The following is a 23,180-nucleotide window of genomic DNA, read 5'->3' on the forward strand; positions in this document are numbered from 1 at the left end:
GCGCGAGGGCACTGCGGGCCAGGGCTGGCTCAGCAGAGGGTGAGAGGTCCTGTGAACTAAGTATCTCAGCTGTTGGCCTGGCTGAGGGAGAGACGTCCATGCTCTCCTCAAGTTTGAGGTACGTCAAACCTCCCGAGGGCCCAGCGATGGTCTGAAGGCTTGTTGACCTGATTCCCAGCGCCCAGGGACAGGTGCAGCCCACGCTGGAATCAAGGGCTGACCAGCTGGCCAGGCTGTGAAGAAGGAGCCCCTTGTAACGCCGGTGTTTGCAGTTCAGATGAGGACCGGCCCCTTCGGCCTCCGTGGGCGTCCTCCCGAGCACCGGCCTTACTGCATGTGTGGGACTCCAGGCAGTGGAAAGGGTCAGGACAGGCGAGCCTGGAGGCAGAGGGACTCGGAGCAAATCGCCTCGGGACTGAGGGTGCGCAGAGATTTCTGAATCCTGGGCAGTTCCTGAAATTCATGATCCTTCTGAAAGTTCATTGTACTAGGAGGGAGGCGGGTCGTCAGGTCTGCACCTGGTGATGGTAACAGCGCGCCTCCACGCGGGGCAGGGAGCTTCCAGGCCAATTCCAGGACTTCTATGCAGGGAGGTTAGCACTACAGAGAGTGTTCTGGGTAAATAAGAAAGCTAATTGTCCAGGGGATTTTCTTTCTTTCAAGTAAATTGTGCCATTTGTACTTTTAATTGCAGGTGTCCCACCCCTGGTTGTGATGGCTCTGGGCACATTACTGGCAACTACGCTTCTCATCGAAGGTAAGTAGAGGGCTTGTTCTCCAAATCCACCGCCTCACGCCCCATCTGCCTGGAGGATGGCCAGCACAGGCTCCATGCAGACCCCATGGGCAGATTCGGGCTTTACAGACCCAGAGCCCAGTGCCACGCAGTCCTCGACAGCCCCATCCTCAGAAGGCAAATTCTCATTTGAGGACCACAGCTCCTCCCCTGGCTCACCTGTCCTGCAACTGGCTCCATCTGCAAGAAGTATTTCTAAAGTCGACCAAGACACGTCTCCCTAACCTGCAAGGTGTAGGAGGAGGGGCCCCCTGGGACACTGTAAGGTTGCTGGGCACAGTCGTGAAGGGGCAGCCCTCAGACACCACTGAGGACTGACCTCCTAATCACGGAGGTGTGAGCCGTTGCCAGGCTGCCCAGTCAATGTGAGCAGAAATCAGCAGAGCTGAGCACACAGAAATGCCCGCGAGTGACAGCAAATGTGAGTGCCACGCATGGGGGTCACGGCGTGTCAGAGGCAGGGTGCCCTGCTGTGCCAGTCCGCTGTTGCCTACACAGAAGCTGCAGTGGGGCTGAGCGTGTGCCCAGGTAGAGATGCAGTGGCTGCTCATAGCCTTGTGTAAACCAGCCACGGACGAAAGTCAGGACCCGGCCAGTGAAGCAGGCTTGCCCAGGCCTGTCCATTCGTAATGGCCATAAGTGCAGAGGGAGGCTCCTCTCCGCGGATCATTTTGTTTGTGCAAACTTCACCCGGACCGTGGGTGAGCCGTCCTCTCACTCATGCCGCCTTCTCCTCAGCCATGTGAGTTCAGAGCGGCTTGGGCCGACCTGCGGGCAAAGCCGCAGGCCCCTCGTGTGGTCTGGCCCTGGGCTGTCCTGAGCAGCTGTGACAGCCCGAGTTACCTCTCCCTCCTTCTCAGACCAGGTGCTCACAGTCAGCTCGTGTCTCAGTCACAGGAAGCCCAGCATCTCGGCTCTCTGCACAAGCTCGCCTGTCGGTTCCCCCTCTGTCTGGGAGCCGTCCACGCACCCCACACTGAGCCATTTCATCGCCCAGGAAGGCAAGGATTCTTAAGCGTTGACATGCTTCCAAATTTAGGGTATTTCCTCTAAAGGTGCAGATACAGAGTGAGTCTCTGCCTCAGCGCCAGTGAACTGTGGGAAGCACAGTCCTGTCTAGGAAAGTTCCTCCCCTGGAACAGGATCGCCCTGTCAGCCCAGAATCCAGGATGAGGGCCACCCAACAGCCTTTGGAGTGGCGGCTACATCCAGGAGCCCCAGACCGGCATGGCGAGGGACTGGGACGGGCAGGGTCTGGCGAGGAGGGGTCTGCGGGTGGGAGGAGGCATGGCAGGGGGCAGCTCAGGCCACCTACAGGCAGGAAGGGCCTCCCAGTGGGACACTGGTGAATGGAGAGGCCGTCGCTGAGGAGAAGCCCACCAGACAGCACGCAGCTGAATTCTGCTCAGACACCTCACTGTGAATCTTGCATTGTGAGCAGGTCTGTGGGGGCAGGTGAGTGGCCGGCGGAGAGAGTGCACGGGGTCACCAGGACCTGTGCCGTTTGACCCCATGGACAGGTCAGTGCAAGTGGAGGAGAGCCACACTTCTCAGAAATGAAGGCGGCCCGACATCTGGAGAAAGCACCCTCCCCAGGAGTCTGAGCAGGTGCCCTGAGCGCAGGGCACAAGGCAGGAACTGCCCCCTGGCTTTGGGCTCAGGTTTCTAGGATGCCGCTCAGATTGGGAGGACACAGGCTGAGTGATCGTGTTGGGTTCACACCTGGGCCCTGAGAAGACGATCATGAATACAGACCGAGGCGGTGGCAGAGATGGCTGACCGGGGGCAGGGCCAGACAACCGTGCGCCACGCCAAGAGGCATGGACCTGTCCGGGGTAAGTAAAGAGGCTTTGGAAGAACTCCAAAGAGTCCGTCAACCGGCTCACAGTGAATGCTCAGCCATCCTAATTCAGTGTCTCCAAGTAGAAGGTGGCTGGATTCAGAAGATACTTGGGACATAAGGCCAACAGGACCTGCGGAAAACAAGGCAGAAGGAGCCACCAGGGGTGCAGCCGGGGCCTGGCTTAGGCGGACGAGCAGATGTCAGCGTCATTCCCTGAAGGAGCAAATGAGAAGTGGAGGGGGCGTGAGCTGGTACAGATGGGAGTGTGATCTTTAATAGGAGGGAGAGGCGCCGTCCGAGCGGCCATGTGCACCGGCCAGCAGGACGCACGGCTTGCGCTTTATTCCGGATGCAGAGGGACACCTGGGAGTCAGCACCATGTGATCCAGGATTCAGGGGTAGATGAACTTCTACAGCCAGGAGAGGAAGGGAGGAAAGCGCCTGGCAGAGGTGCCAGGGAACAACAGACACATAAGTGTGGCCAAGCCAAGGGACACAGAATTTCCAGGACACAGGAAATGGGGACCCAAGATGAAAATCAGACCCTCAGAGGAACTGCTCGGGTGCGCTAAGGTCACACGGCGCAGGGCCAAGGGCATCTCCCGGCTTCCAGTCACAACAGCCCCGGAGAGAGCAGGTCCTGCAAGAGAGGCTTCAGGAGCCAGGCCACACGGGGGCAGCAGGCTGAGGGGGCAGAGGAGGGACCCGTGCAGACCCCGATTTCCGAACGGTCACCGCAAGAGGAGAGAAGTGCGGGCGGCTAGGGGAGCAGCCTCAGGCACGCCATATTTCCCATTTTCCTGTAAAAGGAGACAAGCCTCCTGAAGAGCCCCCAGCCCCAGACCCCGGTCCCAGGGAGGCCTCCATTGGCAGTCAGGGCCCACCGGGGAACCAGCATGCCCAGAAGGAGCCCAGGGCTGACGGGGACAGCACTCTGCCGCCCCAGAAAGGAAGGAGAGCGGGCGCTTTCCACCCAGTTCACAGCCTGGACGCCGGGCCCCCGCCCACTGCCGCCACGCCCCAGGACATCTCGGCTAATGCTCTGGTTTCTGGTTCTTCGGTTTTTTGTGAAGACTCTCACGTGTTCAATATATTCTCATGTCCGTCCCTCATATACAGCAGCCTATTGTTGGCCTGCACATACCAATACATATCAGTGTTTTTCTGTTCCACCTGGAAAATGTCCTTCACATGCACGTGAACCTCTACCTCTAAGCATTTGACAATCTCATGAAATAAACATGTCCAGCATCCACCACGCCTTCTGCGGACACTTCAGGGAGATCAGAGCAGACGGCCGGCGTGCCCCTCCCCTGGGGTGGTGGAGGTTGCATGTCTGTGTCGGAGAGTGGGTCTCCAGGAAACAGAGCCAAGGGCGTGGGTTTTCTCTGCCAACATGGCCCTTTTCTGCGCACGTGTCCGTCCTCTCCCTCCCTCAAGACATTCCCGGCTTTGCTTCTCCCGACTCCTGGCTGCTTCCGTCTCTGCAGGTGGCCTGCTTTCCCGCCCTTCATAGCGTCCTGTGTGGCCCCATCTCTCGGAGCCTCTGCAACGGGTCTGACAGCGTCTAAAGGCTTTGGGAGCTGGGGGGCTGTGCTGGGAGGACCCCCTGCCTGGATGCTGTTTCATTCAGGCTGAGAAACACCGTCACTGGCGCAGGAAGCCCGCCAGGACTGGCAGGCTGAGGTGCTCTCTGAAACCGTGTCGCTTCTCCAGCCTTTCAGGTTGCCCAAGGGCCAAGAAGAGCGGCATCCGGATAGCGCAGAGCAAGGAAGACAAAGAGGACCAGGAGCCCATCAGGTGCGTGCCTGGTGGGCGGGGGTGGGAGCCGCCGCGGGGCAGCCGGGGCCCTGGCTCCGGGGCTGCTGGCAGCATTGCCAGCAACGAGGCCGGGTCTTCCTGGGCAGTCTCTGAGATGTCAGGCAACTGGAAGGTCAGACCTTTAAACCCAAAACTAAAACGCACCGGCCAATTGGCTGGAAGCACCCTACAAATGGCAGACGATATGGCGAGTGAATGTCCATCAGTCTGGTGCCCCCGAAACACCAGCACCCCCCGCCCCCCAGTGGAGTTCACGAGGGCACACTTTGCCGACATTCTGGCTGAAGAAAGCCATTCAGCCATCCCGGCCTTGCTCTGAGGTGTCCCCTGGGCTCAGAACATGAGTGGCGAGGTCAGCCCTCCCGTGCACCAGGCGTCTGCCCCAAACCGGAGCCCACCGAGTCCGGGTCTCAATAATCTATAAGACGAGCCTGGACCTCTCTCCCTGGAATTTTAATCTCGATGTCTTTGTAGACGATTTTTTATTAAAACAAAAGAAAAGCTAATAAAGAAAGTATTAAAATAAGTTATAACTTACCAAATAGGTAATACAAGTTCTGTGGAATGCAGCTTGCTGTTCAAAAGCCCAGCAGCGTGGGGCTGGTGGATGCACTCGCGCCCTGTCATGCCCACTGCCCTTTGCCGTCACCTGTGGTGGGGAAGCTTCCGGAACACCTATCAGCCTGCTGCTGAGGGTCAGCTCCGGCCAACGAGCCTCCCGTTTATCCCGCAACAGTGTGCGGACCGTGCGCTCCGCCAGTACCATTCCAGGGCCTCAGCTGACAGTGTCTCTGCAGCTGAGACCCTCCTGGCTGGAGGACAGAGAACAGCCAAGCAGTGTTTTCTAGTGCTTGAGAAAAACACGGGTTTACAAAGTAGCCTTTTTAATCATAACCCTGCATTCTACCCCATAAGAGCTGGGGTTCTGCCCAAACATGGACGCCCGCTCCGACCGGCCACAGCACACAGGGCCTTCTCATGCGTCCCGTCGTTGCCCCGGAGGCTGGACCCCTCGGCAAGCGCTTCCCCAGGAGGCCTGTTCCAGGGCTCTGCTAGGTGGCGTCTTCCACGGGCTCTTCCCGTCCTGCTGGAAGAGCGCATGGCTGCTTCCTCCGCATCAGGCGTTTAGAATCTGTTTAAGGCCGCCAGGCCCATGCTGGCCAGGTGGCACAGTGTGTCCCTCTGTCTGCCACCCAGGTGCCCGGTCCCCGGGTGTGACGGCCAGGGCCACATAACCGGGAAGTACGCCTCTCACCGCAGCGCGTCCGGCTGCCCGTTGGCGGCCAAGCGGCAGAAGGAGGGGTACCTCAATGGCTCCCAGTTCTCCTGGAAGTCGGTCAAGACGGAGGGCATGTCGTGCCCCACGCCAGGATGCGATGGGTCGGGCCACGTCAGCGGCAGCTTCCTCACGCACCGCAGGTGAGTGGCATGGCCTGGGCCTCCCCGCCCCCGGGCAGAGCTGCCAGGACTCTGGTGACGTTGGCCCAGGCATCATCCACACTCATGAAGAGCCAGAAATGGGACTGCCAAACGGTGCTGGGCAGCCTCACCGTGGGAGGTGGGTCCCGGTGTGGGTACGTCTCAGCGGCAGTGGGAGCCACCGGGTTCTGTGGGGACCGGGTTGGGGGACGTGAGGAGAGGGCTCGGGCCTTGGGCAGCGCAGCCTGGGCAGACACACGCACCTCGTGGCTCGGCTTTCTGCACGGACCACACAGCGTGCAGCTGGGATGAATGTAAGGCTACGTCCAGCAAAGAGCAAACCCAAGTGGACATGCAGTCCAAGATCTCGGCAAGCCTAGGAGTATGGGACACTGAGCCTCGCGCATCCCTCAAAGGAGGGTTTTGTTCTAAATTACACAAGAATTTCCTGCTCACGCAGAAAACACAGACAGGACAAATAGGCCCAAGGAGAAAGGATGCCGGGTCCCTGGCTGTCCCCGGCTCACTTCCCCAGGTGGGCGGTCCCCAGCCCCCTCCAGAAATCGCCCTTGATCAGAGAGGCACACGGGGCCCTGCACACGTGCACAGGCTGGGGCCACACGGGTGTCACTTTTCCTTGTATAAGTAGATCACACTCTGTTACTCGGCAGACTGTCGGCTCCACCGGGAATCACTGCCCCTTGCATCGCTGGTCTACAGCTGCTCACCCAGAGCACCCAGCCCTGCCTCCGCAGGCTGCTGCCCACCCCCAGGGCAGGGCAGGCCCCCTCTTCCAGGGCCCTGGGTCCCTGAGGGGCCACAGAGGCCTGGGCCTGGTGGAATGGCTGCACTGGCAGCCTGAGGGCCTCGGTGCCCACGTGCCCTGGGCTCCTGGCTGGTGTGATTACCGAGGCGGCCAAGCCCGGGGCCTGCCCCCAGTGGGCAGAGCTGTGCAGAGGCTCTGATGCCATACTGTACAAGAGCTTGATCAGGGCTCTCTCCCAGCTGCCCCCTGTTCAGTCCAAGGATGAAAGGGGAGCAGTTCTGATCCCCTAGTGTCAGGCGACTGTCCCAGGGGCTTAATGGGGTGAAGGGGATTCTTTTTTTAAAAAATTTTTTTATTAAGGTATGATTGATATACACTCTTATGAAGGTTTCACATGAAAAAACAATGTGGTTACTACATTTACCCATATTATCAAGTCCCCCCCACACCCCAGTGCAGTCACTGTCCATCAGTGTAGTAAGATGCCACAGATCCACTGTGTGCCTTCTCTGTGCTACACTGCTCTCCCCGTGACCCCCACACCATGTGTACTAAACATAATACCCCTCAGTCCCTCCCTCCCACACCCCTCCCCTTTGGTAACCACTAGTTCATTCTTGGAGTCTGTGAGTCTGCTGCCATTTTGTTCCTTCAGTTTTGCTTCATTGTTATACTCCACAAATGAGGGAAATCATTTGGCACTTGTCTTTCTCCACGTGGCTTATTTCACTGAGCATAATGTCCTCCAGCTCCATCCATGTTGTTGCAAATGGTAGGATTTGTTTTCTTCTTGTGGCTGAGTAGTATTCCATTGTGTATATGTACCACACCTTCTTTATCCATTCATCCACTGATGGACACTTAGGTTGCTTCCATATCTTGGCTACTGTAAAAAGTGCTGAGATAGACATAGGGGTGCATGTGTCTTTTTAAATCTGAGAAGTTGTATTCTTTGGGTGAATTCTAAGGAGTGGGATTCCCAGGTCAAATGGTATCTCTATTTTAGTTTTTGGAGGAACCTCCATACTGCTTTCCACAATGGTTGAAGTAGCTGACATTCCCCCCAGCAGTGCAAGAGGGCTCCCCTTTCTCCACACTGAAGGGGATTCTTAAGTCAGGGTAAAAACCTCACCTCACCACCTTGGCCATTGTCACACGTGCAGCTCAGGGTGTCAAGCACAGTCATGTGAGAGACTTTCTTACCTTCCCAAACTGAACCCTGGTGCCCACAGAGCGCACCCGCACAGCCCCTCAGCACCCCCAGCTGTCTGCTCTGGGGCCTTGTGGGCCACCCGGGGCTGTCCCTCTGCGTCTGGCTTGTCTCAGTGTCCTGGGGTCTGCCCCTGCGGAGCCACAGGCCTGGCCTCCTCCGTCTGAGGCTCAATCATCCCCCATTGCATGTTGACCTGCAGCTTTTATCTGTCGAACAAGTTTTCATTCATTGTGTTGGGTGGTCAAACCTATATTCTCTGCAGGCCCCACAGTGGGGGGCACACAGACCACTGAGGGCAAGAGCTCGTGGGGGCTGGGGGCGGGGGGCTCTCCGCCCTTCCAGAGGCAGGCCTGCCCCGGTCCTGAGCCTCCCGGCCGAGCTCCCAAACCCACAAGGCCTTGGCTCCAAGGAACCTCCGAGGCCTTGCTGGTCTGTTGAGATGCGCGGCCCCTGTACACCCAACATGCTGTGGATACCAAGCAGCTTCGGGGTCGCAGGGAAGACAGGGCAGACGCAGAGCTCCCCGCTTTGTTTCTCTCCCCCCACGTTGGGACAGCCTCGGACCATAATGGCCGCTGCCCACGGGGCCAGCACGTGACAGCAGATCAAGCAGGGGGCACATGCATGTGACTCCGCCCCACCCGCCCACCCGCCTCCCCTCCAGGGAGGTCGCCCACACCGATGCTCCAGGACGAGGACATTCTGCCCACGAGCTCTGAGCAGCCACAGCCCCCCACTTGCCGTGAAGCCATTTCTGCTCATTTCACAGCAAGTTGGGGAGCAGACTCCGCACCCCTGGAGGGGCCCCCAACCCTGTGCCCTGAGCAGAGCTCATGAAAGGGCACAGAAAAAAGTTCTGCTCTGTCTTTGGGATCAGCTTTCTGGAAAAGCAGTATCTAAAAAGGAAAATTTATCCCAAACGAGATGCTTTCCCATAGAAACCAGACAACTGTTCCCGTGGGGACATGCTGCTAATACTCAGTAACAAGGAAGATGAATGTTCCTTTTGTTTTAAGCACATGCAGCCTGTCTTAGACACCCCACTGCTGCCCTTCCCCGAGCCTGGGGCAGTGACAGCGTCCTCCCAAGCCCACAGCTCACCCGAAGGCCGGCTGTGGCCCACGCTGAGGCAGCAGCCAGGCGCCCTGGGGCTGGGCGGGGGCAAGGCAGCTGTTCCCAGGGACACAAACTGGGCTGAGATGGGCCGGACTGCGGCTGGGAGGTGTCAGGGCTGCGGCTGAAGGCGCGGTTCACTGTAGAGGAACTGCCGAGAGAGGGGAGCTGTGTGTGCTGTGAGTCTGTTGCCCCGAGGGCAGGAGGACTTTACAGGAGGAGAGGCCGGGGTGCTTGCCACCTGAAGGGCAGAGACCTGGAGACAACTGAAGGCACCTGGGCAGTCCTGGGGGTAGTGGGGAAGGGGCCAGGAAAGGGGGCCGGTGCTGAGTGAGATGAGTGGGGGCAAGCAGAGGTCCTTGGGAGGGGGATCCCCACCTGTCACCCACTCACACACATCACTTGCAGCAGCTGGGGGACACAAGTGCGCAGGTGGGAGAGGGGTCACAGAGGGCAGGGAAGGGCTGCGAGGCTGGGAGGGGCAGGCTATTGGAGGTGACCATGGAATCCCACCTGCACCCATGGTTTTCCGGGCCCCGCCCTGCCTCACCCTGCAGGGTCCCTACGCCTTAGTGTTCCCACCCCTGCGCTTCCCCATCACCTGGAGTACCATCCCCTCCATCTCCCATCTGCCCCATAAATGCCTTCCCACCTTTCAGAGAACGTCAGCTGATGCAGCATGGCCCTACTGTGTGCCAAGCAGAGTTCTAAGTGCCTTCCTGTAGTTACATTCTTCAACTTTGTACCAGCCCGTGATGTAGGTACCATCTCAAAGGCTAGGCATTGAAGCAAAGTTAAGTGACTGCTCCAGGTCCCATGGTTTGAAAGGACAGCCAGGGTTCGCCCTGCCCTGTCCTAAGTCCTGTGCCCTACCCTGCCCCATGCTGCCTCTTCTTGGCTCTGACCCCATTTATCCACTTGGTGAGACAGCCCTGGCTACCCCCTCCAGCAGCGCGGCCCCCCCTTCATGCCCACTGAATGACCACAGGGTCCGTCCTGCCCTAAACCATTCATCCCCCCCACAATCCACAGCACCTCACAAGTCAGCATTTGAGAAATGTTTGCATGCATCATTTTTTAAGCCCATCAAAGCTCTGGTTAAGATAGGAAGCAGCTGTGTGTCCACTAGATGCCAACCAGGGGGCCCCAGGACCTCGTGAGAGGCAGGACGGCCTCACCAGGTGTGCAAGTGGGGCCAAGGGCTGGGAACTCTGCCAGGGTGTTGGGGAGCCCATGGGAGCTGGGAGGCCCTCTTCAGCCTGGGTGGGATTGTGAGGGTGCCGTGCAGGCTGTAGGGGACAGACACAGGCTGGGGTAGGGTGGGGATGGCACGGCTGCTCTGCCAGGGCTCTGGACACACTACTAGGGCACCGCCTCCCTCCCATCCACTTTAAGTAAGACAGAGGGATCTCCAGAATTAAAGTCACTGATTCTAACCCTGAGAAATAAGTAAGAAATCCTACAAGTAACTCCTATCATCTTTCACTGGGCTTGGCCAAATGAATTTCTTTAAAAAAGTCATGTCCTAGACACTCTTAAACCTTTTCCACCTAGACTGTATGACCTGCGGTCCATTATAAATGGGGTGACAGCCCTGTTTTAGAACCTGTGTTTTCCTTGATGCTTCCCAAGGGAACTGTAGTAAAAATAAGTCACTGTACCACCCACTATGTGAATCATTTCCGTGATCAATCACGCCATTAATGTAAATACTGGCTGGGACAAGCTACCTGCCACACACGCCCGGGACTGGCTCCCACGGGCAGGGATTCAGCTCTTGCTCCCATAGCAGAACCGACGGAGGCACGCGCTGCAGGGCGCTGACGTCTCCAGCCCATTCCCAAGGGTAGTCGTCCTTCCACACAAAGAGAAAAGTGGGGGGCCGTGGGGGCGCTCAGGGTGCGGACTGGAGGGGCAGGGCCACCTCCTCACGTCCCACGGGTCACCCAGCACGCTGCACCCCTAAGGGGAGGGCCGGCGGGAGGCCCAGAGGAGGAGGCGGCTCTGTGCAGCCTGCCATCTGTGATGCTGAGCGGCCGCCGGCCTGGGGAACCCACGGCTGGCCGCTGACCGGCAGAGCCTGAGGCCTGCAGTTCCGCCTCGGAGATGAGAGGGGAAGGCAGGTCGCTCTCCCACAGGCATGCTGCCAGGGAGAAGAGCAGGGCTTTGCCCCAGGCCTGCCCAGGGGGCCTCTTCCCTGGCCGCCCGCGGGGCCCCAGGCTAGTCACCGAGTAAGGTCGTCGCGGCCTGCTGACTGGGCTCCGTCGGGGACCTGGGGAGGGCGCCCTAGTCACTGTGACTCAGCTGTGGACAAATCTGGTGTTGCTGCCCCAGGAAGGTGCCCCAGGGAGGCCTCTCTTCTGCCTCCCTGGACACTGGCTTCCCCACGGGATGACTTCCCCCCACTGCAGTCTGTAAGTTCTCTCTTCCCACGTCTGCTGTGGCCTTAAGGGGCTGGACAGAACAGGGCCGGTGGGCCGGGCTCCCACAGCCCCAGTGGCAGGTTTGTTTTATGAAAGCTTTTGAGAACAGCACACTTCACTCTACGACACAAGATGAAGTCCCCTACACTCGGGATTTCCCTGTGCTCTGCCCGAGACGAAGAGGGCAGAGGGCCCAGGCAGCCCCACTGCAGGCGTAGGTGAGCTACGTGGGGTGGGAGATCTGTTCACCGGTGCCAGACCCCAGGCGGAATCGGGGCCTGGACACCAGCTCCGGGGACGTGGCTGCACCCCTGCTCCACGCCGGCCACGCTCTCCGCATCTAACCAGGCACAATTGGGGTAGTGTGTCCACCTTTTTCCTTGGCCTGCTCTCTGGCCCTAGATTTGCTGTCAGAGGAGCCAGGCAGGCAGCGCCCGCCTGCCAAACAGCTGTCCTCTGGGGTGGGCTGGGAGCCCCCAGAGAGGAAAGGTGACACCTGACTTGCAAACCTCTCAGGATAGGAGGGGCGGGGCTGCAGGCCTCCTGCCCAGACAGGAGCCACCTGCGTATGTCGCCTCCGCACACCCCCAGAAGGAGAGAGTAGGACTCAGCCCACGTCCCACATGAGCCACCAGGCCAAGAAATGGGAGCTGTCAGCTCCCACGTCCTCCCAGCTGCCCCGGGCACCACTCATCCTCGGGGCACAGCGGGCCCTCCTGACCCGACAAGGACCCGAGAAAGCCCTCGGGGAGATTTGACTCACTGCTCCCTGGAGCCGAGCTGCCCCGGGTCCCTGGTGCAGACGTGCCTCTGGGTCGGGCCGCACCTCACGCCCTCAGCCAATCCCCAGGCACCACCCTGCCTGGCTGCTGCCTCCTGAAAGCCCTTCGGAAGCTCCAATTCTTTTCGTGTTTCATATGCAAGTGTTTCACAGAAGCACTTGGGAGAGAAAAACCCAGATCCAACACCTGTCTCAGACTGCGTCCCAAAGGCCCCGTGAAGCCGGAGGCCAGTGGTCTGTGTGCCCTGGGCCTGCAGCAGCAGAGCATCCCTCAGGGGGACCCCGCCAGGCTCGCTGCTGCAGGGCTTCCCTCGCAGAGCCAACCATGCCCAGCACCCCCTCATCCCCAGGGCTGGCCGCCTGTCCTCAGCTTCGACCTAACCCAGATGGCAGCCCAGCAGTGCAGAGCCAAGCCCGTGGAGGCAGTGCCACGTGCTTCTCTGGTTCGTTTTCTCAGCCGCTGTCTGAATGTGGCAGCTTCAGAGGCTCTGGGTCACCATCTCCATCCTGCAGGTGGGAGTCAGCCTGGCCAAGCCCTGCGCCCAGTCTCCCCAGGCTGAAATCAGGTGTCTGCAGGTGTGTCCCCGAGCACATGGGCCCCTTCCAAGCTCGTCCCGGGTCTCTGCAGAATTCAGTGCCAGGACAGACGTTCTGCTTCCCTGCTGGCAGTGCCAGGGTGGCCGTGGGAACCAGAGCGCCCTCAGGAGCCAGGCGCGAGGTCTGTCCAAGGCAGCAGCCCGATTCCCGAGGCAGGACGAGCTCGTGCGGTGTCACCCACTCACTGGGGCGAATCCCCCCCACCCTGGCGCACCGCCTGCTCACAGAGGGGGCTGACCCCCGCAGGGGCGCCCGAGTAGTGTATTACTTGGGACACTGTGCTAGGATCTTGGAGAACTAAAAATGTTCATACAGTCTCTGCCTCAAGAGACTTGACCTGCCATCCCTGTATCAGAAGGACCGGCTTGCGAGCAAAAACTGCTAACACAACAAGAGCATTTTTACGTCCAGTCACCAGGGGCAGAGCCCGAACTCTTAAAGCCTGTAAGGTCCCAGGGCCAGGCACCCACGAGGGCTCAGCCAGTGTCTGCTCCTGTCTGGCGGTCACCAGGCATTTCATGGGGACTCACAGCTCACAGGCCGCTTTGATGCTAAGGTCAGTGTGTGAGGTGGTGGAGCCCCAGCTCTGAAATCCTTAGGGAGGCGCCGAGCTGGGAACTGATGCCCCAGCTGTTTGCTGTTCCTGAACCCCGAAAAGTCCTCCACCTGCCCTCTGTTCCTAAATCCCTCCAGCCACCCCCGGGCAGGGGGCAAGTCCCTGAACAGCACATGGTGACTTGCCCTCGGGTCGCTCTTCTCCTCCCAGTGAACACCCCGCATGTCCTTTTAGCCAGACATCTCCCCCAGAAGCGTTCGCTTACTGAGCTACTTCTAGCCGTAAGTTCCCCCGAGGAGGTCCGTCTGGGGCCACGTCCTGATCACTCACACCTCGGCCCCCGGGTGCCTGACCTTCCGGCAGCAGGCCGGGGGAGGGAACCACAGTGACCCTTCACTGCCTGGAGCGACCCAGGACTCAGAACCCCGGCTTCCCGAGTCCACGCTCGGAGCAGCGCAGTTCTCACTGGAGATGCTGCCCTAACGACCACCGGGGTCCTCCCCAGCTGACACGGGCCTGGGGTCGTCCCCTGGGGACCCCGGGCAGCTCGGGTGGGAGCCTGGCTGCCACCAGGTGGCCCCATGGGCGCTGCCAGTCTGACCCACGGCTGGGTGCGCCTGGGAGGAAGCGCACGGCCGGGGGGCCTGGCGTTGGCTCTGGGTCCAGCCCCCCAGCTCCAGGGAGTCTCCTCAGTGGCCCCACTACGTGGCACTCACAGCCAGCCATTTCACTAGCTGAAAACTGGAAGCAGCAGCAGACCAGGCGCGGTCTGCACGTCCACGTGGGTGGGAGTCAGTGTTTCCCGAGGCGTCCAGGCTGCTCTGTGGCAGATGGGGTTCGGGGAGCACCCTCCTGGAGCGTTCCTCATTACCCCCAGCCTGCCTGGTTCCGTGACTCGATCCTGACGCTTCGTTTTCAGGACGGGAGGCTTGGGGGCGGGGTGCATGCGGCCAGATGCACCAGATCCCGGGTACTAGACAGACGCGGGCCGCACTGGGGCGTCTACAGACCGCAGGTGGGCGCCGCCGGCAGGCTGGAGAGTCGGAGAGACCGCGGAGGTGGGCTCGCGAAGGGCCTTGGCGGAGGGCCACCAGGAAGTGCCACAGGCCTCAGGACCTGCCCTCGGGGAGGCCGGGCAGCTCTCAGAGAAGCACTTTCTGGGGACCCTCCATGAGGCGGTCACTGGATGGCAGTGACGAGGGAACAGGCGCTGGGGCACCAGCATCGAGCACCCAGGAAAGGGCTGTTTCCTGAGGAGCCTGCCTCCATGCACGGGGGGCCCAATGGCCTCTTTTCCCGGGCGTTTCCATGGACGCTGACCTTGGGCCCGGATGGGGGCAGGTGATGTGCCCCAGGTTGGGAGCACCTTGCCCTTGCATAGACGCCGCAAGCGACAGGGACGTGGACACCCCCACTGAGTGCTGGCTGGACATGGATACAGACCAACCCCTAGCACGGGGTCCCTCTGGCACTGGCTGTACTGGGGAAATACAATGTCCTACACATGCGACATGATGTATGTAAACCATCACACGTGTACAGTTTGCCGTCTGGCCCCGACCGCGAGGGCAGAGGCCTCCCACATGGCCCCTGTCATGACAGCCGCCAGGGCTCTGCCTCCAGGAGCAGGTGTGACACGGCCCAGCTCCTGGGGGACACATGGTCAGCAAAGCCAGGACACCACTGCGAAGACTGGGAACAAGCCACGCGTTTGGGGGCAGGGATGCTCCAGCCGCACCCACCGGGGAGCAATTGAATGCGGCTATGACCTCTTGTTCAGCTCTTCCTGCTCCTGTGTGTTTGAGATTGTTCTAAATTCAACGCTTGTATAAGTTGGATACTTCCCATAATAAGAGCGTTTTTTACAACCAGGGAGTCACTCTGTAAAACTCCGAGCAGCCCAGGAGGCATACGGGGAAGGGTGTGTCTCCCTCCCAACCTGGAGTCCCAGCTGTGGGCCCCGCCAGAAGCCCACCCTGTGCTCAAGGCTCAGACCGCAGCAGCCCACGAATCCACACAGGCGCGTCTCCCGTGGGTACGCAGACCTGCCCCGTGTGCAGCGTCTGGTCTGGCTCCCTGCGCAGATGGCCCTTGGCCGGCATCCAGCCTAATACAATGACACAGTGACATCCTCAGTCGTGGCTGCTTCCTCTGTGGGTCTGGGGTGCCCCTAAGGCCCTCGACTAACACCATCTCCTGTCTTGTCCCCAGCCTGTCAGGATGTCCGCGCGCCACGTCAGCGATGAAGAAGGCGAAGTTGTCGGGAGAGCAGATGCTGACCATCAGACAGCGGGCCAGCAATGGTAACCCACCCCACCACTCACCCCCGCCAGAGGCACCACCTTTGCCTAAGCGGCGACACCACCCAGAATGGGGCCTTGCTCCCCGGAGCCCACGACAGTCCCCACCCTGTGGTGCCTCTGCTCCCGGGCCCTCCTCCCCAAGCCTCCTCATGGAGGAGCAGAATCAGGGGTCCCCCAGGCACAGCCCGCAAAGGCGCAGCGCCCTCCTGCCCCGCCCCCACCCTGCACTCAGCTTTCCGGTGCCCGGTTTTCTTGACCCGTCTGCAAACCCAAATCCCTCCAGTGCTCTGGGCTGGGCACCGCGTGGCCCGGGTGGCTCCAGGGAAGAGTCGGAGGCCAGGGGAGCACACAGCGTAGTTTCATGGGGCCTCGTGGTTCTCGGGCCACCTTCTTGCTGACGTGCATTTGAAACCCCAAACTAGTCCTCTTGGGGCTCTCCTGGCCCTCACGGAGGCACCCAGAGTGGAGGGGTGGGAGCCCGGACTGCGGGCCGAGAGGGAGGCGCCAGCCAGGGTGTGCGGCGCACCGCTCTGCCTGCGGCCCCAGCTCACACTGCGAACGGGTGTCCTTCCACAGGCGGTCAGCGCTGCGTCTTGCACATGTTGGCACCTTTCACTGGTTTCTCTGTTTAAAAGGCCCCCACGCACAGCGTGGGCAGGCTGCTCCCCTGAGGAGGAGGGTGTATCCCCCGGGGTGCACGGACGTGCCCCATCTAGACACGCATTTCACACTGTCGCCGTGAGTTCAGTGTTACTCGGTCCACAACGCACCTTAAATGAGGGGTCTGTCCACAGAAACACACCTCAGGCGAGTGTAGGTATTGCTCAGTTCATGGACATGTGGGGGCCCGAGGCTCACGGGCCCCTCGGCCTGTTTCCTTCCGGAGACCCACGCAGGGCCCGGCGCTCAGTGCTGGCAGTGACGTCCCAGAGCGGACCTCTGAGTAGGAGAACCGAGTGTGATTTTAACCAGTGAGCAAACCGCTCGCCTCCGGCGGCAGGGCCAGCCTCCCTCCAGCCCCTCCAGAGGGTCAGCGGGGAAGGAGGTCAGACCGCACAGGACCCACCCTGAAGCTCGTGTGAGAGACGCGTCCCTGGATGTCTTCAGTCCCAGGAGCCAAGCACCATGACCAGGTCACTTCTGGGCCGACGTCCCTGGACCTCCCATGGGCAGCTTGCCCCGCAGACCTGGCCCGGGTAGAACGCGGCCCTCCTGCCCTGTGTTCTTATCCAAGGGGCCTCCTCCTCAAGGGCCCACAGACAACAAGACAGAATTGACGGGCTCCCCCGCGTGGAGACGCCAGGGCCCGGGCCGTGGTCCTGAGCCGTCCGGCAGTCGTCGACGGCTCACTTCTCAGCCTGAGGACAGCGCGAGGGACTCAGCAGCCGGCCTGCCCAAGATGCCCTCCGTGCATCTTGGGGTGTGGACTCCAGGGGCCCAGCATCCGCTTCCCACTTCTGGTCGGCACGCGGTGGGAGGACTGTCGGCAGAGCTGGGCTTCCAGCCCTCAGGCCGGCCTGCGCCCACCTGGCGGGCCCTGCGGCCGGTGCGAGGAAGCCGCCTGAGATGCGGGGTCCTCGGCGTCCCTCCTCCCTCCACCACCAGGACAGCGCTCATGCCTAAGGAAACGCCCCCGATGCCCTTTCTAAAATACCTGGTGTGACGTTTCAGCCCCAAACGCCCCTGTTTTAAAGCAGAAATCCTTAGCAGGTTGATCTGAGTTTGTGTCGGCTCCTACCAGTTGTGTAGGCAGTGGCAGCGCGACACAAGGCCAGCGGGAAAAGGAAAAGCAGGAAACAGGAGGAGCCCTCCCGCCGGCCAGCCGCCAGGGCCAGGAGCCGGCATCCACCCCGCCAGCGTCCCTGCACCGGGCGCTTCCGAATCCAGAAAGCTCTGTACAGGCCCAGCTGTTGGAAAGAGCCAGGCCGTCCTGGAGAGGCGAAGGCCCACAGAGGTCGGCAAAGGTTCTCCGGCGGAGGCTGCAGCCAGCTTCCAACCACTGCAACCGGTTCGCAGGCCCCCCGCCAGCAGCCCACCCAGCGCCACGCGCCCACTTCCCTGCACCTGGACGCAGTTTGCACGGGTCTGAGTTTCTGCACAGGAGCAGGTCTCCCCGCTGCCGGTTCTGTCACTCACACATCCACTGATGAGGACCCTCGGAAGCCCCAGGTCACCCAGGGCAAACCCAGGCCTTCCCAACCCACGCGGCGCCTCTTGTCTCCCGGCTGCAGAGACAGGTTTGCTCCGAGCCCGGAGACCTTCATACCCCGGTGCTCACTTCCTGCAGCGAGAGGCTTCAGTGCAGGATGTGGGTAATTAGCCTCACCTGCACTTGCTCTGGGGACACCTGGGTGGAGGAGGGACCTGCACCCCTGCCCTCAGGGGCGAGATGTGGGCACTGCCCTAGCGACGTGCGTGGACAACCTCTCTCTTCTTGAATATCCTGAGTAAAACCTAACTAGGGTCACGTTCACAGATTCTCCTGTGACGAATGTGTCTGGAAGCTTCCCTCCCCCTGTGCCCTGGTCACCGGAGGCTGAGACCCCGCAAGACCACCGTGAAGTCGGCGAAACTGACTCAGGCAGGGCAGCCCTGTCTTGAGAGCAGGCTTTTTCCTCTCCTGTCTGCATAGGGAGGAGCTACTGCAAATGCCCTCAAAGCACCTCCAGCCCCGAAGTCCCTTCTCCTTTCATCCTTTCTAAGCTTAGAGAAGCCAGCTCCCGCCCTCCTCACGAGAAGAGTACTACGCCCGCATCCCGCCGAGCAGGCCCACACGCCCGGCTGGAGCCCAGCTATCTCCAAGCAGCTGGTGTGACTAGAGGCTGCCCGCTCATGGCCAGACCCTCTGCAGACCAGCCACCTGAGCCAGCATATCTGCCTGGGGTGGTATTGTCCCTGGCTTTGCTTTTTATCTTTTATTTTGGCCTCTAGGAGAGGAGAGGCCAGGGACACATTTTCCTCTCCTTGTGGCCAGGGGCTGCAGGAGAAGCTGGGCTTGCTGAGCAGGGAGGCGCTGCTCCTATTGGCCACCTTCTCCAGGCTCCTGCCTGCCGAGGGTGAGCCGGCCCACCTGTGCACCACACGGCAAAGCCAGCCACCTGCAGGGTGAGGCTCAGCCCAGCAGTAGCCCAGGCGCTGCCCTAAGACACAGGCACTGACAAGAACAGATCCCAAGGCTTCCAGGACCCAGACACTGCCCTGAGCACCCAGTGGGCCCTGTGGGGACCCAGGGTCTTTGCACCAGGGTCTGTCCTCTTTGAAAGCGGGCTTCACTCCAGGACACAGGTGCCCGGGGCCTCCTGGGTGTCCTGGCACACGTGGGTGTGGATTCATTCCAGGCCCTCAGACTCCACTTGCCTGGGAGTCGGCCAGTCTTGTGCCAGCTTTCCCACCACCACAGCACCACCGTCCTTCTCCTCCTTCTCAGCAGGAGATTTGCTCCTGGCCCTGCAGGGGGACTTGGCAGCCCCCCACCAAGGGGTGGCCCATGGTGCTGGGCTCAGGCGTGTCCCAGGAGCACAGGCGGAGAGCTCCCAGGAGGAACATGGCGGCTCTGTGCTCCTCACCCCATCCAGGCAGGAACACAGACCTTCATCTGTCCACGCATCCATCCATCACTCCCAGGATAAAAATGAGAGATAAAGGTGCCATGGGGATCCTTGCTAATATTTTTACTGGATTTAAAATGATCTAACTAACTTCTGTCAGAAAGCTTATCTGACCTGCACACTGGTTGGCCAGTTCATTTATAGGGTGGGCATTTCTCATACATTCCTTATAAACTAAATGTTCCTGTCCAAGGTTTTGGTGGACATAGATTTAGAGCACCCTGCAGCACCCAGTTTTGTAGACACATATATGTACATGTGTGTGTGTGCATATATACACATATATATACATACACACATATACACACACACACATATATATTATACGCACACACACATATATATATTTGGCAACTATTTAAACTCACAATAAAAACTTTCAGGTGACAATGCTAAGACTTGTGAAGAGGAACTTTGTTTTGCTTTTAAATTATTTAATTCAATAAAACTGAAGCCCACTGCACAGGCCACATACAATATCTTTCCTTTTCTGTTTTGTTTTATTTCTAATTATTTGTCAACTGACAAAACTTTGCTAGCAGGACAAGATCAGTTTGTGCTGCTTCTCATTCACAACACAGGTCGGCTTGCACACGCACAGATGCTCTGGGACACTGGCTGTCTGAAGCAACACTTAGTGTCAACCTTGTTCTTCAGCCACCATTGGGTGCATCTCAGTAGGGGGCAGGTTGTTAGATTAATTCTCTCTTACCTCTGAGTCAGACAGAGACCATTTTCATAATGGAAGAATTTGAAGTGTAGAGAGATTAAGAAAATTACCCATCACAAAACTCTTAACCTGCAGGATTTGGATTTAGATTCCAGTTCTGTCATGTTTCAAAACCCAGGCTATAGCCACGGACTCCCCAGCCTGTCCCCAGGCCTGCAGAGAGGCCTCCTGCCTGCCGGAAATCTGAGTGTGTTATGTCCATCCTGCCTGGATGTCGGGATTCCATGAAAGCTACATAACTGGTGGGCGTCCCATGAAATTCACACCAGGCTCTGCGCAAATCCCAGAGACCACATTCTGTGCTCATAACTTTATCAAAATTCTTCCAAGCTTTCTCTTTTTGGACTCTGTTTCCAAGACCGAGATGCTGACGTTCTGGGGTGTTTATATGCTCACGTTGTACCGGCTGCCGTTGACGGAGGGACCCCGAGCAGCCGATCAGGGTGATTAGTTGAGCTGCTGTAACACTCGTCTTCCCTGCAGCTCCCAGAGTTGGCGTCCAGTCGGACCGCTCTGTTCATCCCTCCAGCCACACGCTGTCACCCAAAAGGCGAGCCTCGGTGCTGGGCGCAGGCGGCCGTGTACAGCACTTTCACCTTCTTCAAGAAGTACCCCAAATCGAATACCTTCATCACTGGGCTCTGGGTCCACAGCAGGCGGCCCCCGAGAGGAGCTCCCCGCCGCCGTGCACAGGCTCCGGCAGGGTGTCCACCCTGAGCTGTGACTGTGGCTACTGTTTGACACTTTTAGCTCTATCACAGGCGAACAAAAGTTAGAATTTCTATTTAACATGAAGGAACTGTTCTTTCATTACTGATCGCCTTCCTGCGCACAGTGTGTCCACGGCGGAGGTCGACAGCCGAGGGGGTGGGAGAGTCTGGCTGCCGCCCAGGCTCCTCGTGTGCGAGGTTTGCGGCGCCACCTAAGCCCGAGTTATGGGAAGAAACGGCCCAGGAGGAAGGGCACAGGATGGCCGGGCGGACGGGACGGGACCAGATCCCTCTGCTGTCACGAGGAAGGCATGTGGGCGACAGCAGTCACATCGGAGAGCTCCTACCGGGCCGCAGCTCTCGACCCCACCCACGGCCCCAGCATTGTGGCAGCCCCGCCTTCTCAGCATCCCCGTGGGGAAGCCCATCCCTGCACGTCCTGCGTGGTCTCCCCCTTCCGTCTCGGGTGGACTCCATCCACACGTGGCGTCCGCCCCGCTCTCCCCTCGGGCCCCGGGCTGCGTGCACACTCTCCTGGCTCCGAGCGGCAGCCCCTGCACCACAAGGGCAGTGGGACGGCAGCCCCCTCTGGACTGTCAAGGACAAGCGCATGGGCGAGATTTCTGCTCTTCTTCCTTAAGTCCACTTAGTCACATGGCCCTGAAGGGCCACCACCAGAAAGTTCTGGCTCTTCAGGACCCCGGCTGTGCACCATGGCCAGCGACCAGCTGAGTGGGCCAGCATTGAAAGGCCCCCCGTACAGAAAGCCATTCGGCTCAGGTGCCCAGCTTGGCCCCCCTCCTGCCCCCACAGGACCCTGAGCAGGCGGGAGGTGGGCACCTGCTGGAGGTCCAGTTTGTGATGCTTTGCGACCTGGCAACTCTATCAGCTGAGATGCATTTCCTATCATTCAAAGCAGAGGACTTTATTAGCTAAAAGTCAGCTATTCAGAGCCTTTGTGACCACATCCCTGAAGTCTGTCACCACGCTCATTCTCCATGTCAGACACTTCGAGGAGGCAGTCGGCACCAGGTTTAGGTTACATGTCTGTTATCAGGTTTCCGACCCGAAATCTAAGCTTGGTGAGGGCAGAGGCCCTGATGGTCTCCTTTTGGTGTCCATGGAGCCTGGCACCTTCCCTGAGTGGGAATGAGTGAGGCAGAGACAGACAGACGGAGCCGGACAGGAGGGCTGCCTCTCAGGTGGGCACAGGTGACCCAGGAGCCCTAACGTGGGGTGGGGTCTGCACCTGCAGCTGGTCTCCGGGTGTGTGGGTGCCTCCGTTGTAAGGGGGGCAGTGGTATGGGTCACAGGGACACCAAAACTGTGACTATTTTTTTTTTTAACTCAAGAGTGTATTTTCCCAAAAAATTTAGTCTCAAACATAAAAAGAACAAAGGTGTCTCACAATTCTCACTTTAAGGTTTTCATTATGACAGTTCTGACACACTTATTCATCATTACAGGCATAGAAAACGATGAAGAAATCAAACAGTTAGATGAGGAAATCAAGGAGCTAAATGAATCCAATTCCCAGATGGAAGCCGATATGATCAAGCTCAGAACTCAGGTAACAGTTTTTGAAGCCCTCAATTGTAACCCCAGTGACCTGGGGACAGAGCTCAGGGAGGGGCTGTGACCTGTGACGGGGCCTGGGGAGCAACAGGGACAGAATGACAGGGCTCAGGAGCGGCTGGAGCGGGGATGGGCCGGGAAGTGGCATCCTTCCCTCCCATCACCATCCCCCATCCTCCCCTCGTCTCTGAGTTCCCTGCCGAGATGATTTCAGTGGCGCCTTTGCCAGAACAGAGTGGCGGTGTGTGTGTGTCTGTCTGTCTGTCTGTGCACGTGTTCTGAAGGAAGCACCATTGCGATGGGCCATCTCAGAGTGTCACCTGCTCCTGCAGGGATGAGCTGCCTGGGGACCCTGGGCCCTGATATCACTTAATCTGCTCATCCAGTAGAGCTGACAGCCACCCTGCCAGGCCCCCGGGCACAGATGCCCAGGCCCATGGGCTGGGGACAGGGAGGGGGCCTTTACTGAGCACCATGAGGTGCCCCGTGGAAGGGATGGTCCCCAGATGCCCTCTGTGCTCACTGCAGTGCACAAGGTAGGTCACCACCCCCGCGTTACACATGCCAGCTAAGCCGAGGCCAGCGGCCCTGCTCTGTGTCCCAGGTGCCCGCTGGCAGTCTGAGAGCTGCCAGGTCCCCAGGCCTGGCCTGGGCTCCGGGGCAGAACCCCACTGCATTGCCCCCAGGTAAGGCAAGGTGGCTCTGTCTCAGGGAAAACCGGGGCTCCACCCCCCACTCATCCCTGTGGACCTGTCCCCCTCCACAACAGTCAGTGGGGGGTTGCTCAGGAGAGGCTAAGAGGGGTCCTGGGCTTGCCCACAGCCTTAGGAGGACAGGCAGACGTGGCAGCTCTGCTTTGCCACCTGCTGCCCCCCACCCATTGGCACACGGCTTCTCCTGGTGCCATGTACTCAGGGGCTCACCCA

The 23,180-nt window shown here is 59.5% G+C and overlaps 1 protein-coding gene across 12 annotated transcripts in view; it reads left to right on the forward strand.

Annotated features, from left to right (window-relative positions):
* Nucleotides 1–23,180, forward strand: part of MYT1L (myelin transcription factor 1 like) — a 385,352-nt gene that overhangs the window by 355,743 nt on the left and 6,429 nt on the right. For all 12 annotated transcript variants that reach the window (XM_036881769.2, XM_036881779.2, XM_036881771.2 and 9 more), the window contains 5 exons: nt 695–757; nt 4,356–4,439; nt 5,658–5,879; nt 15,540–15,631; nt 22,146–22,249. In XM_036881769.2, the coding sequence (XP_036737664.2) occupies nt 695–757; nt 4,356–4,439; nt 5,658–5,879; nt 15,540–15,631; nt 22,146–22,249 (565 nt within the window). The remainder of the gene's footprint in view (nt 1–694; nt 758–4,355; nt 4,440–5,657; nt 5,880–15,539; nt 15,632–22,145; nt 22,250–23,180) is intronic.

This window comes from Manis pentadactyla, chromosome 2 (genome assembly GCF_030020395.1).
Source record: "Manis pentadactyla isolate mManPen7 chromosome 2, mManPen7.hap1, whole genome shotgun sequence".
NCBI lineage: Eukaryota > Metazoa > Chordata > Mammalia > Pholidota > Manidae > Manis > Manis pentadactyla.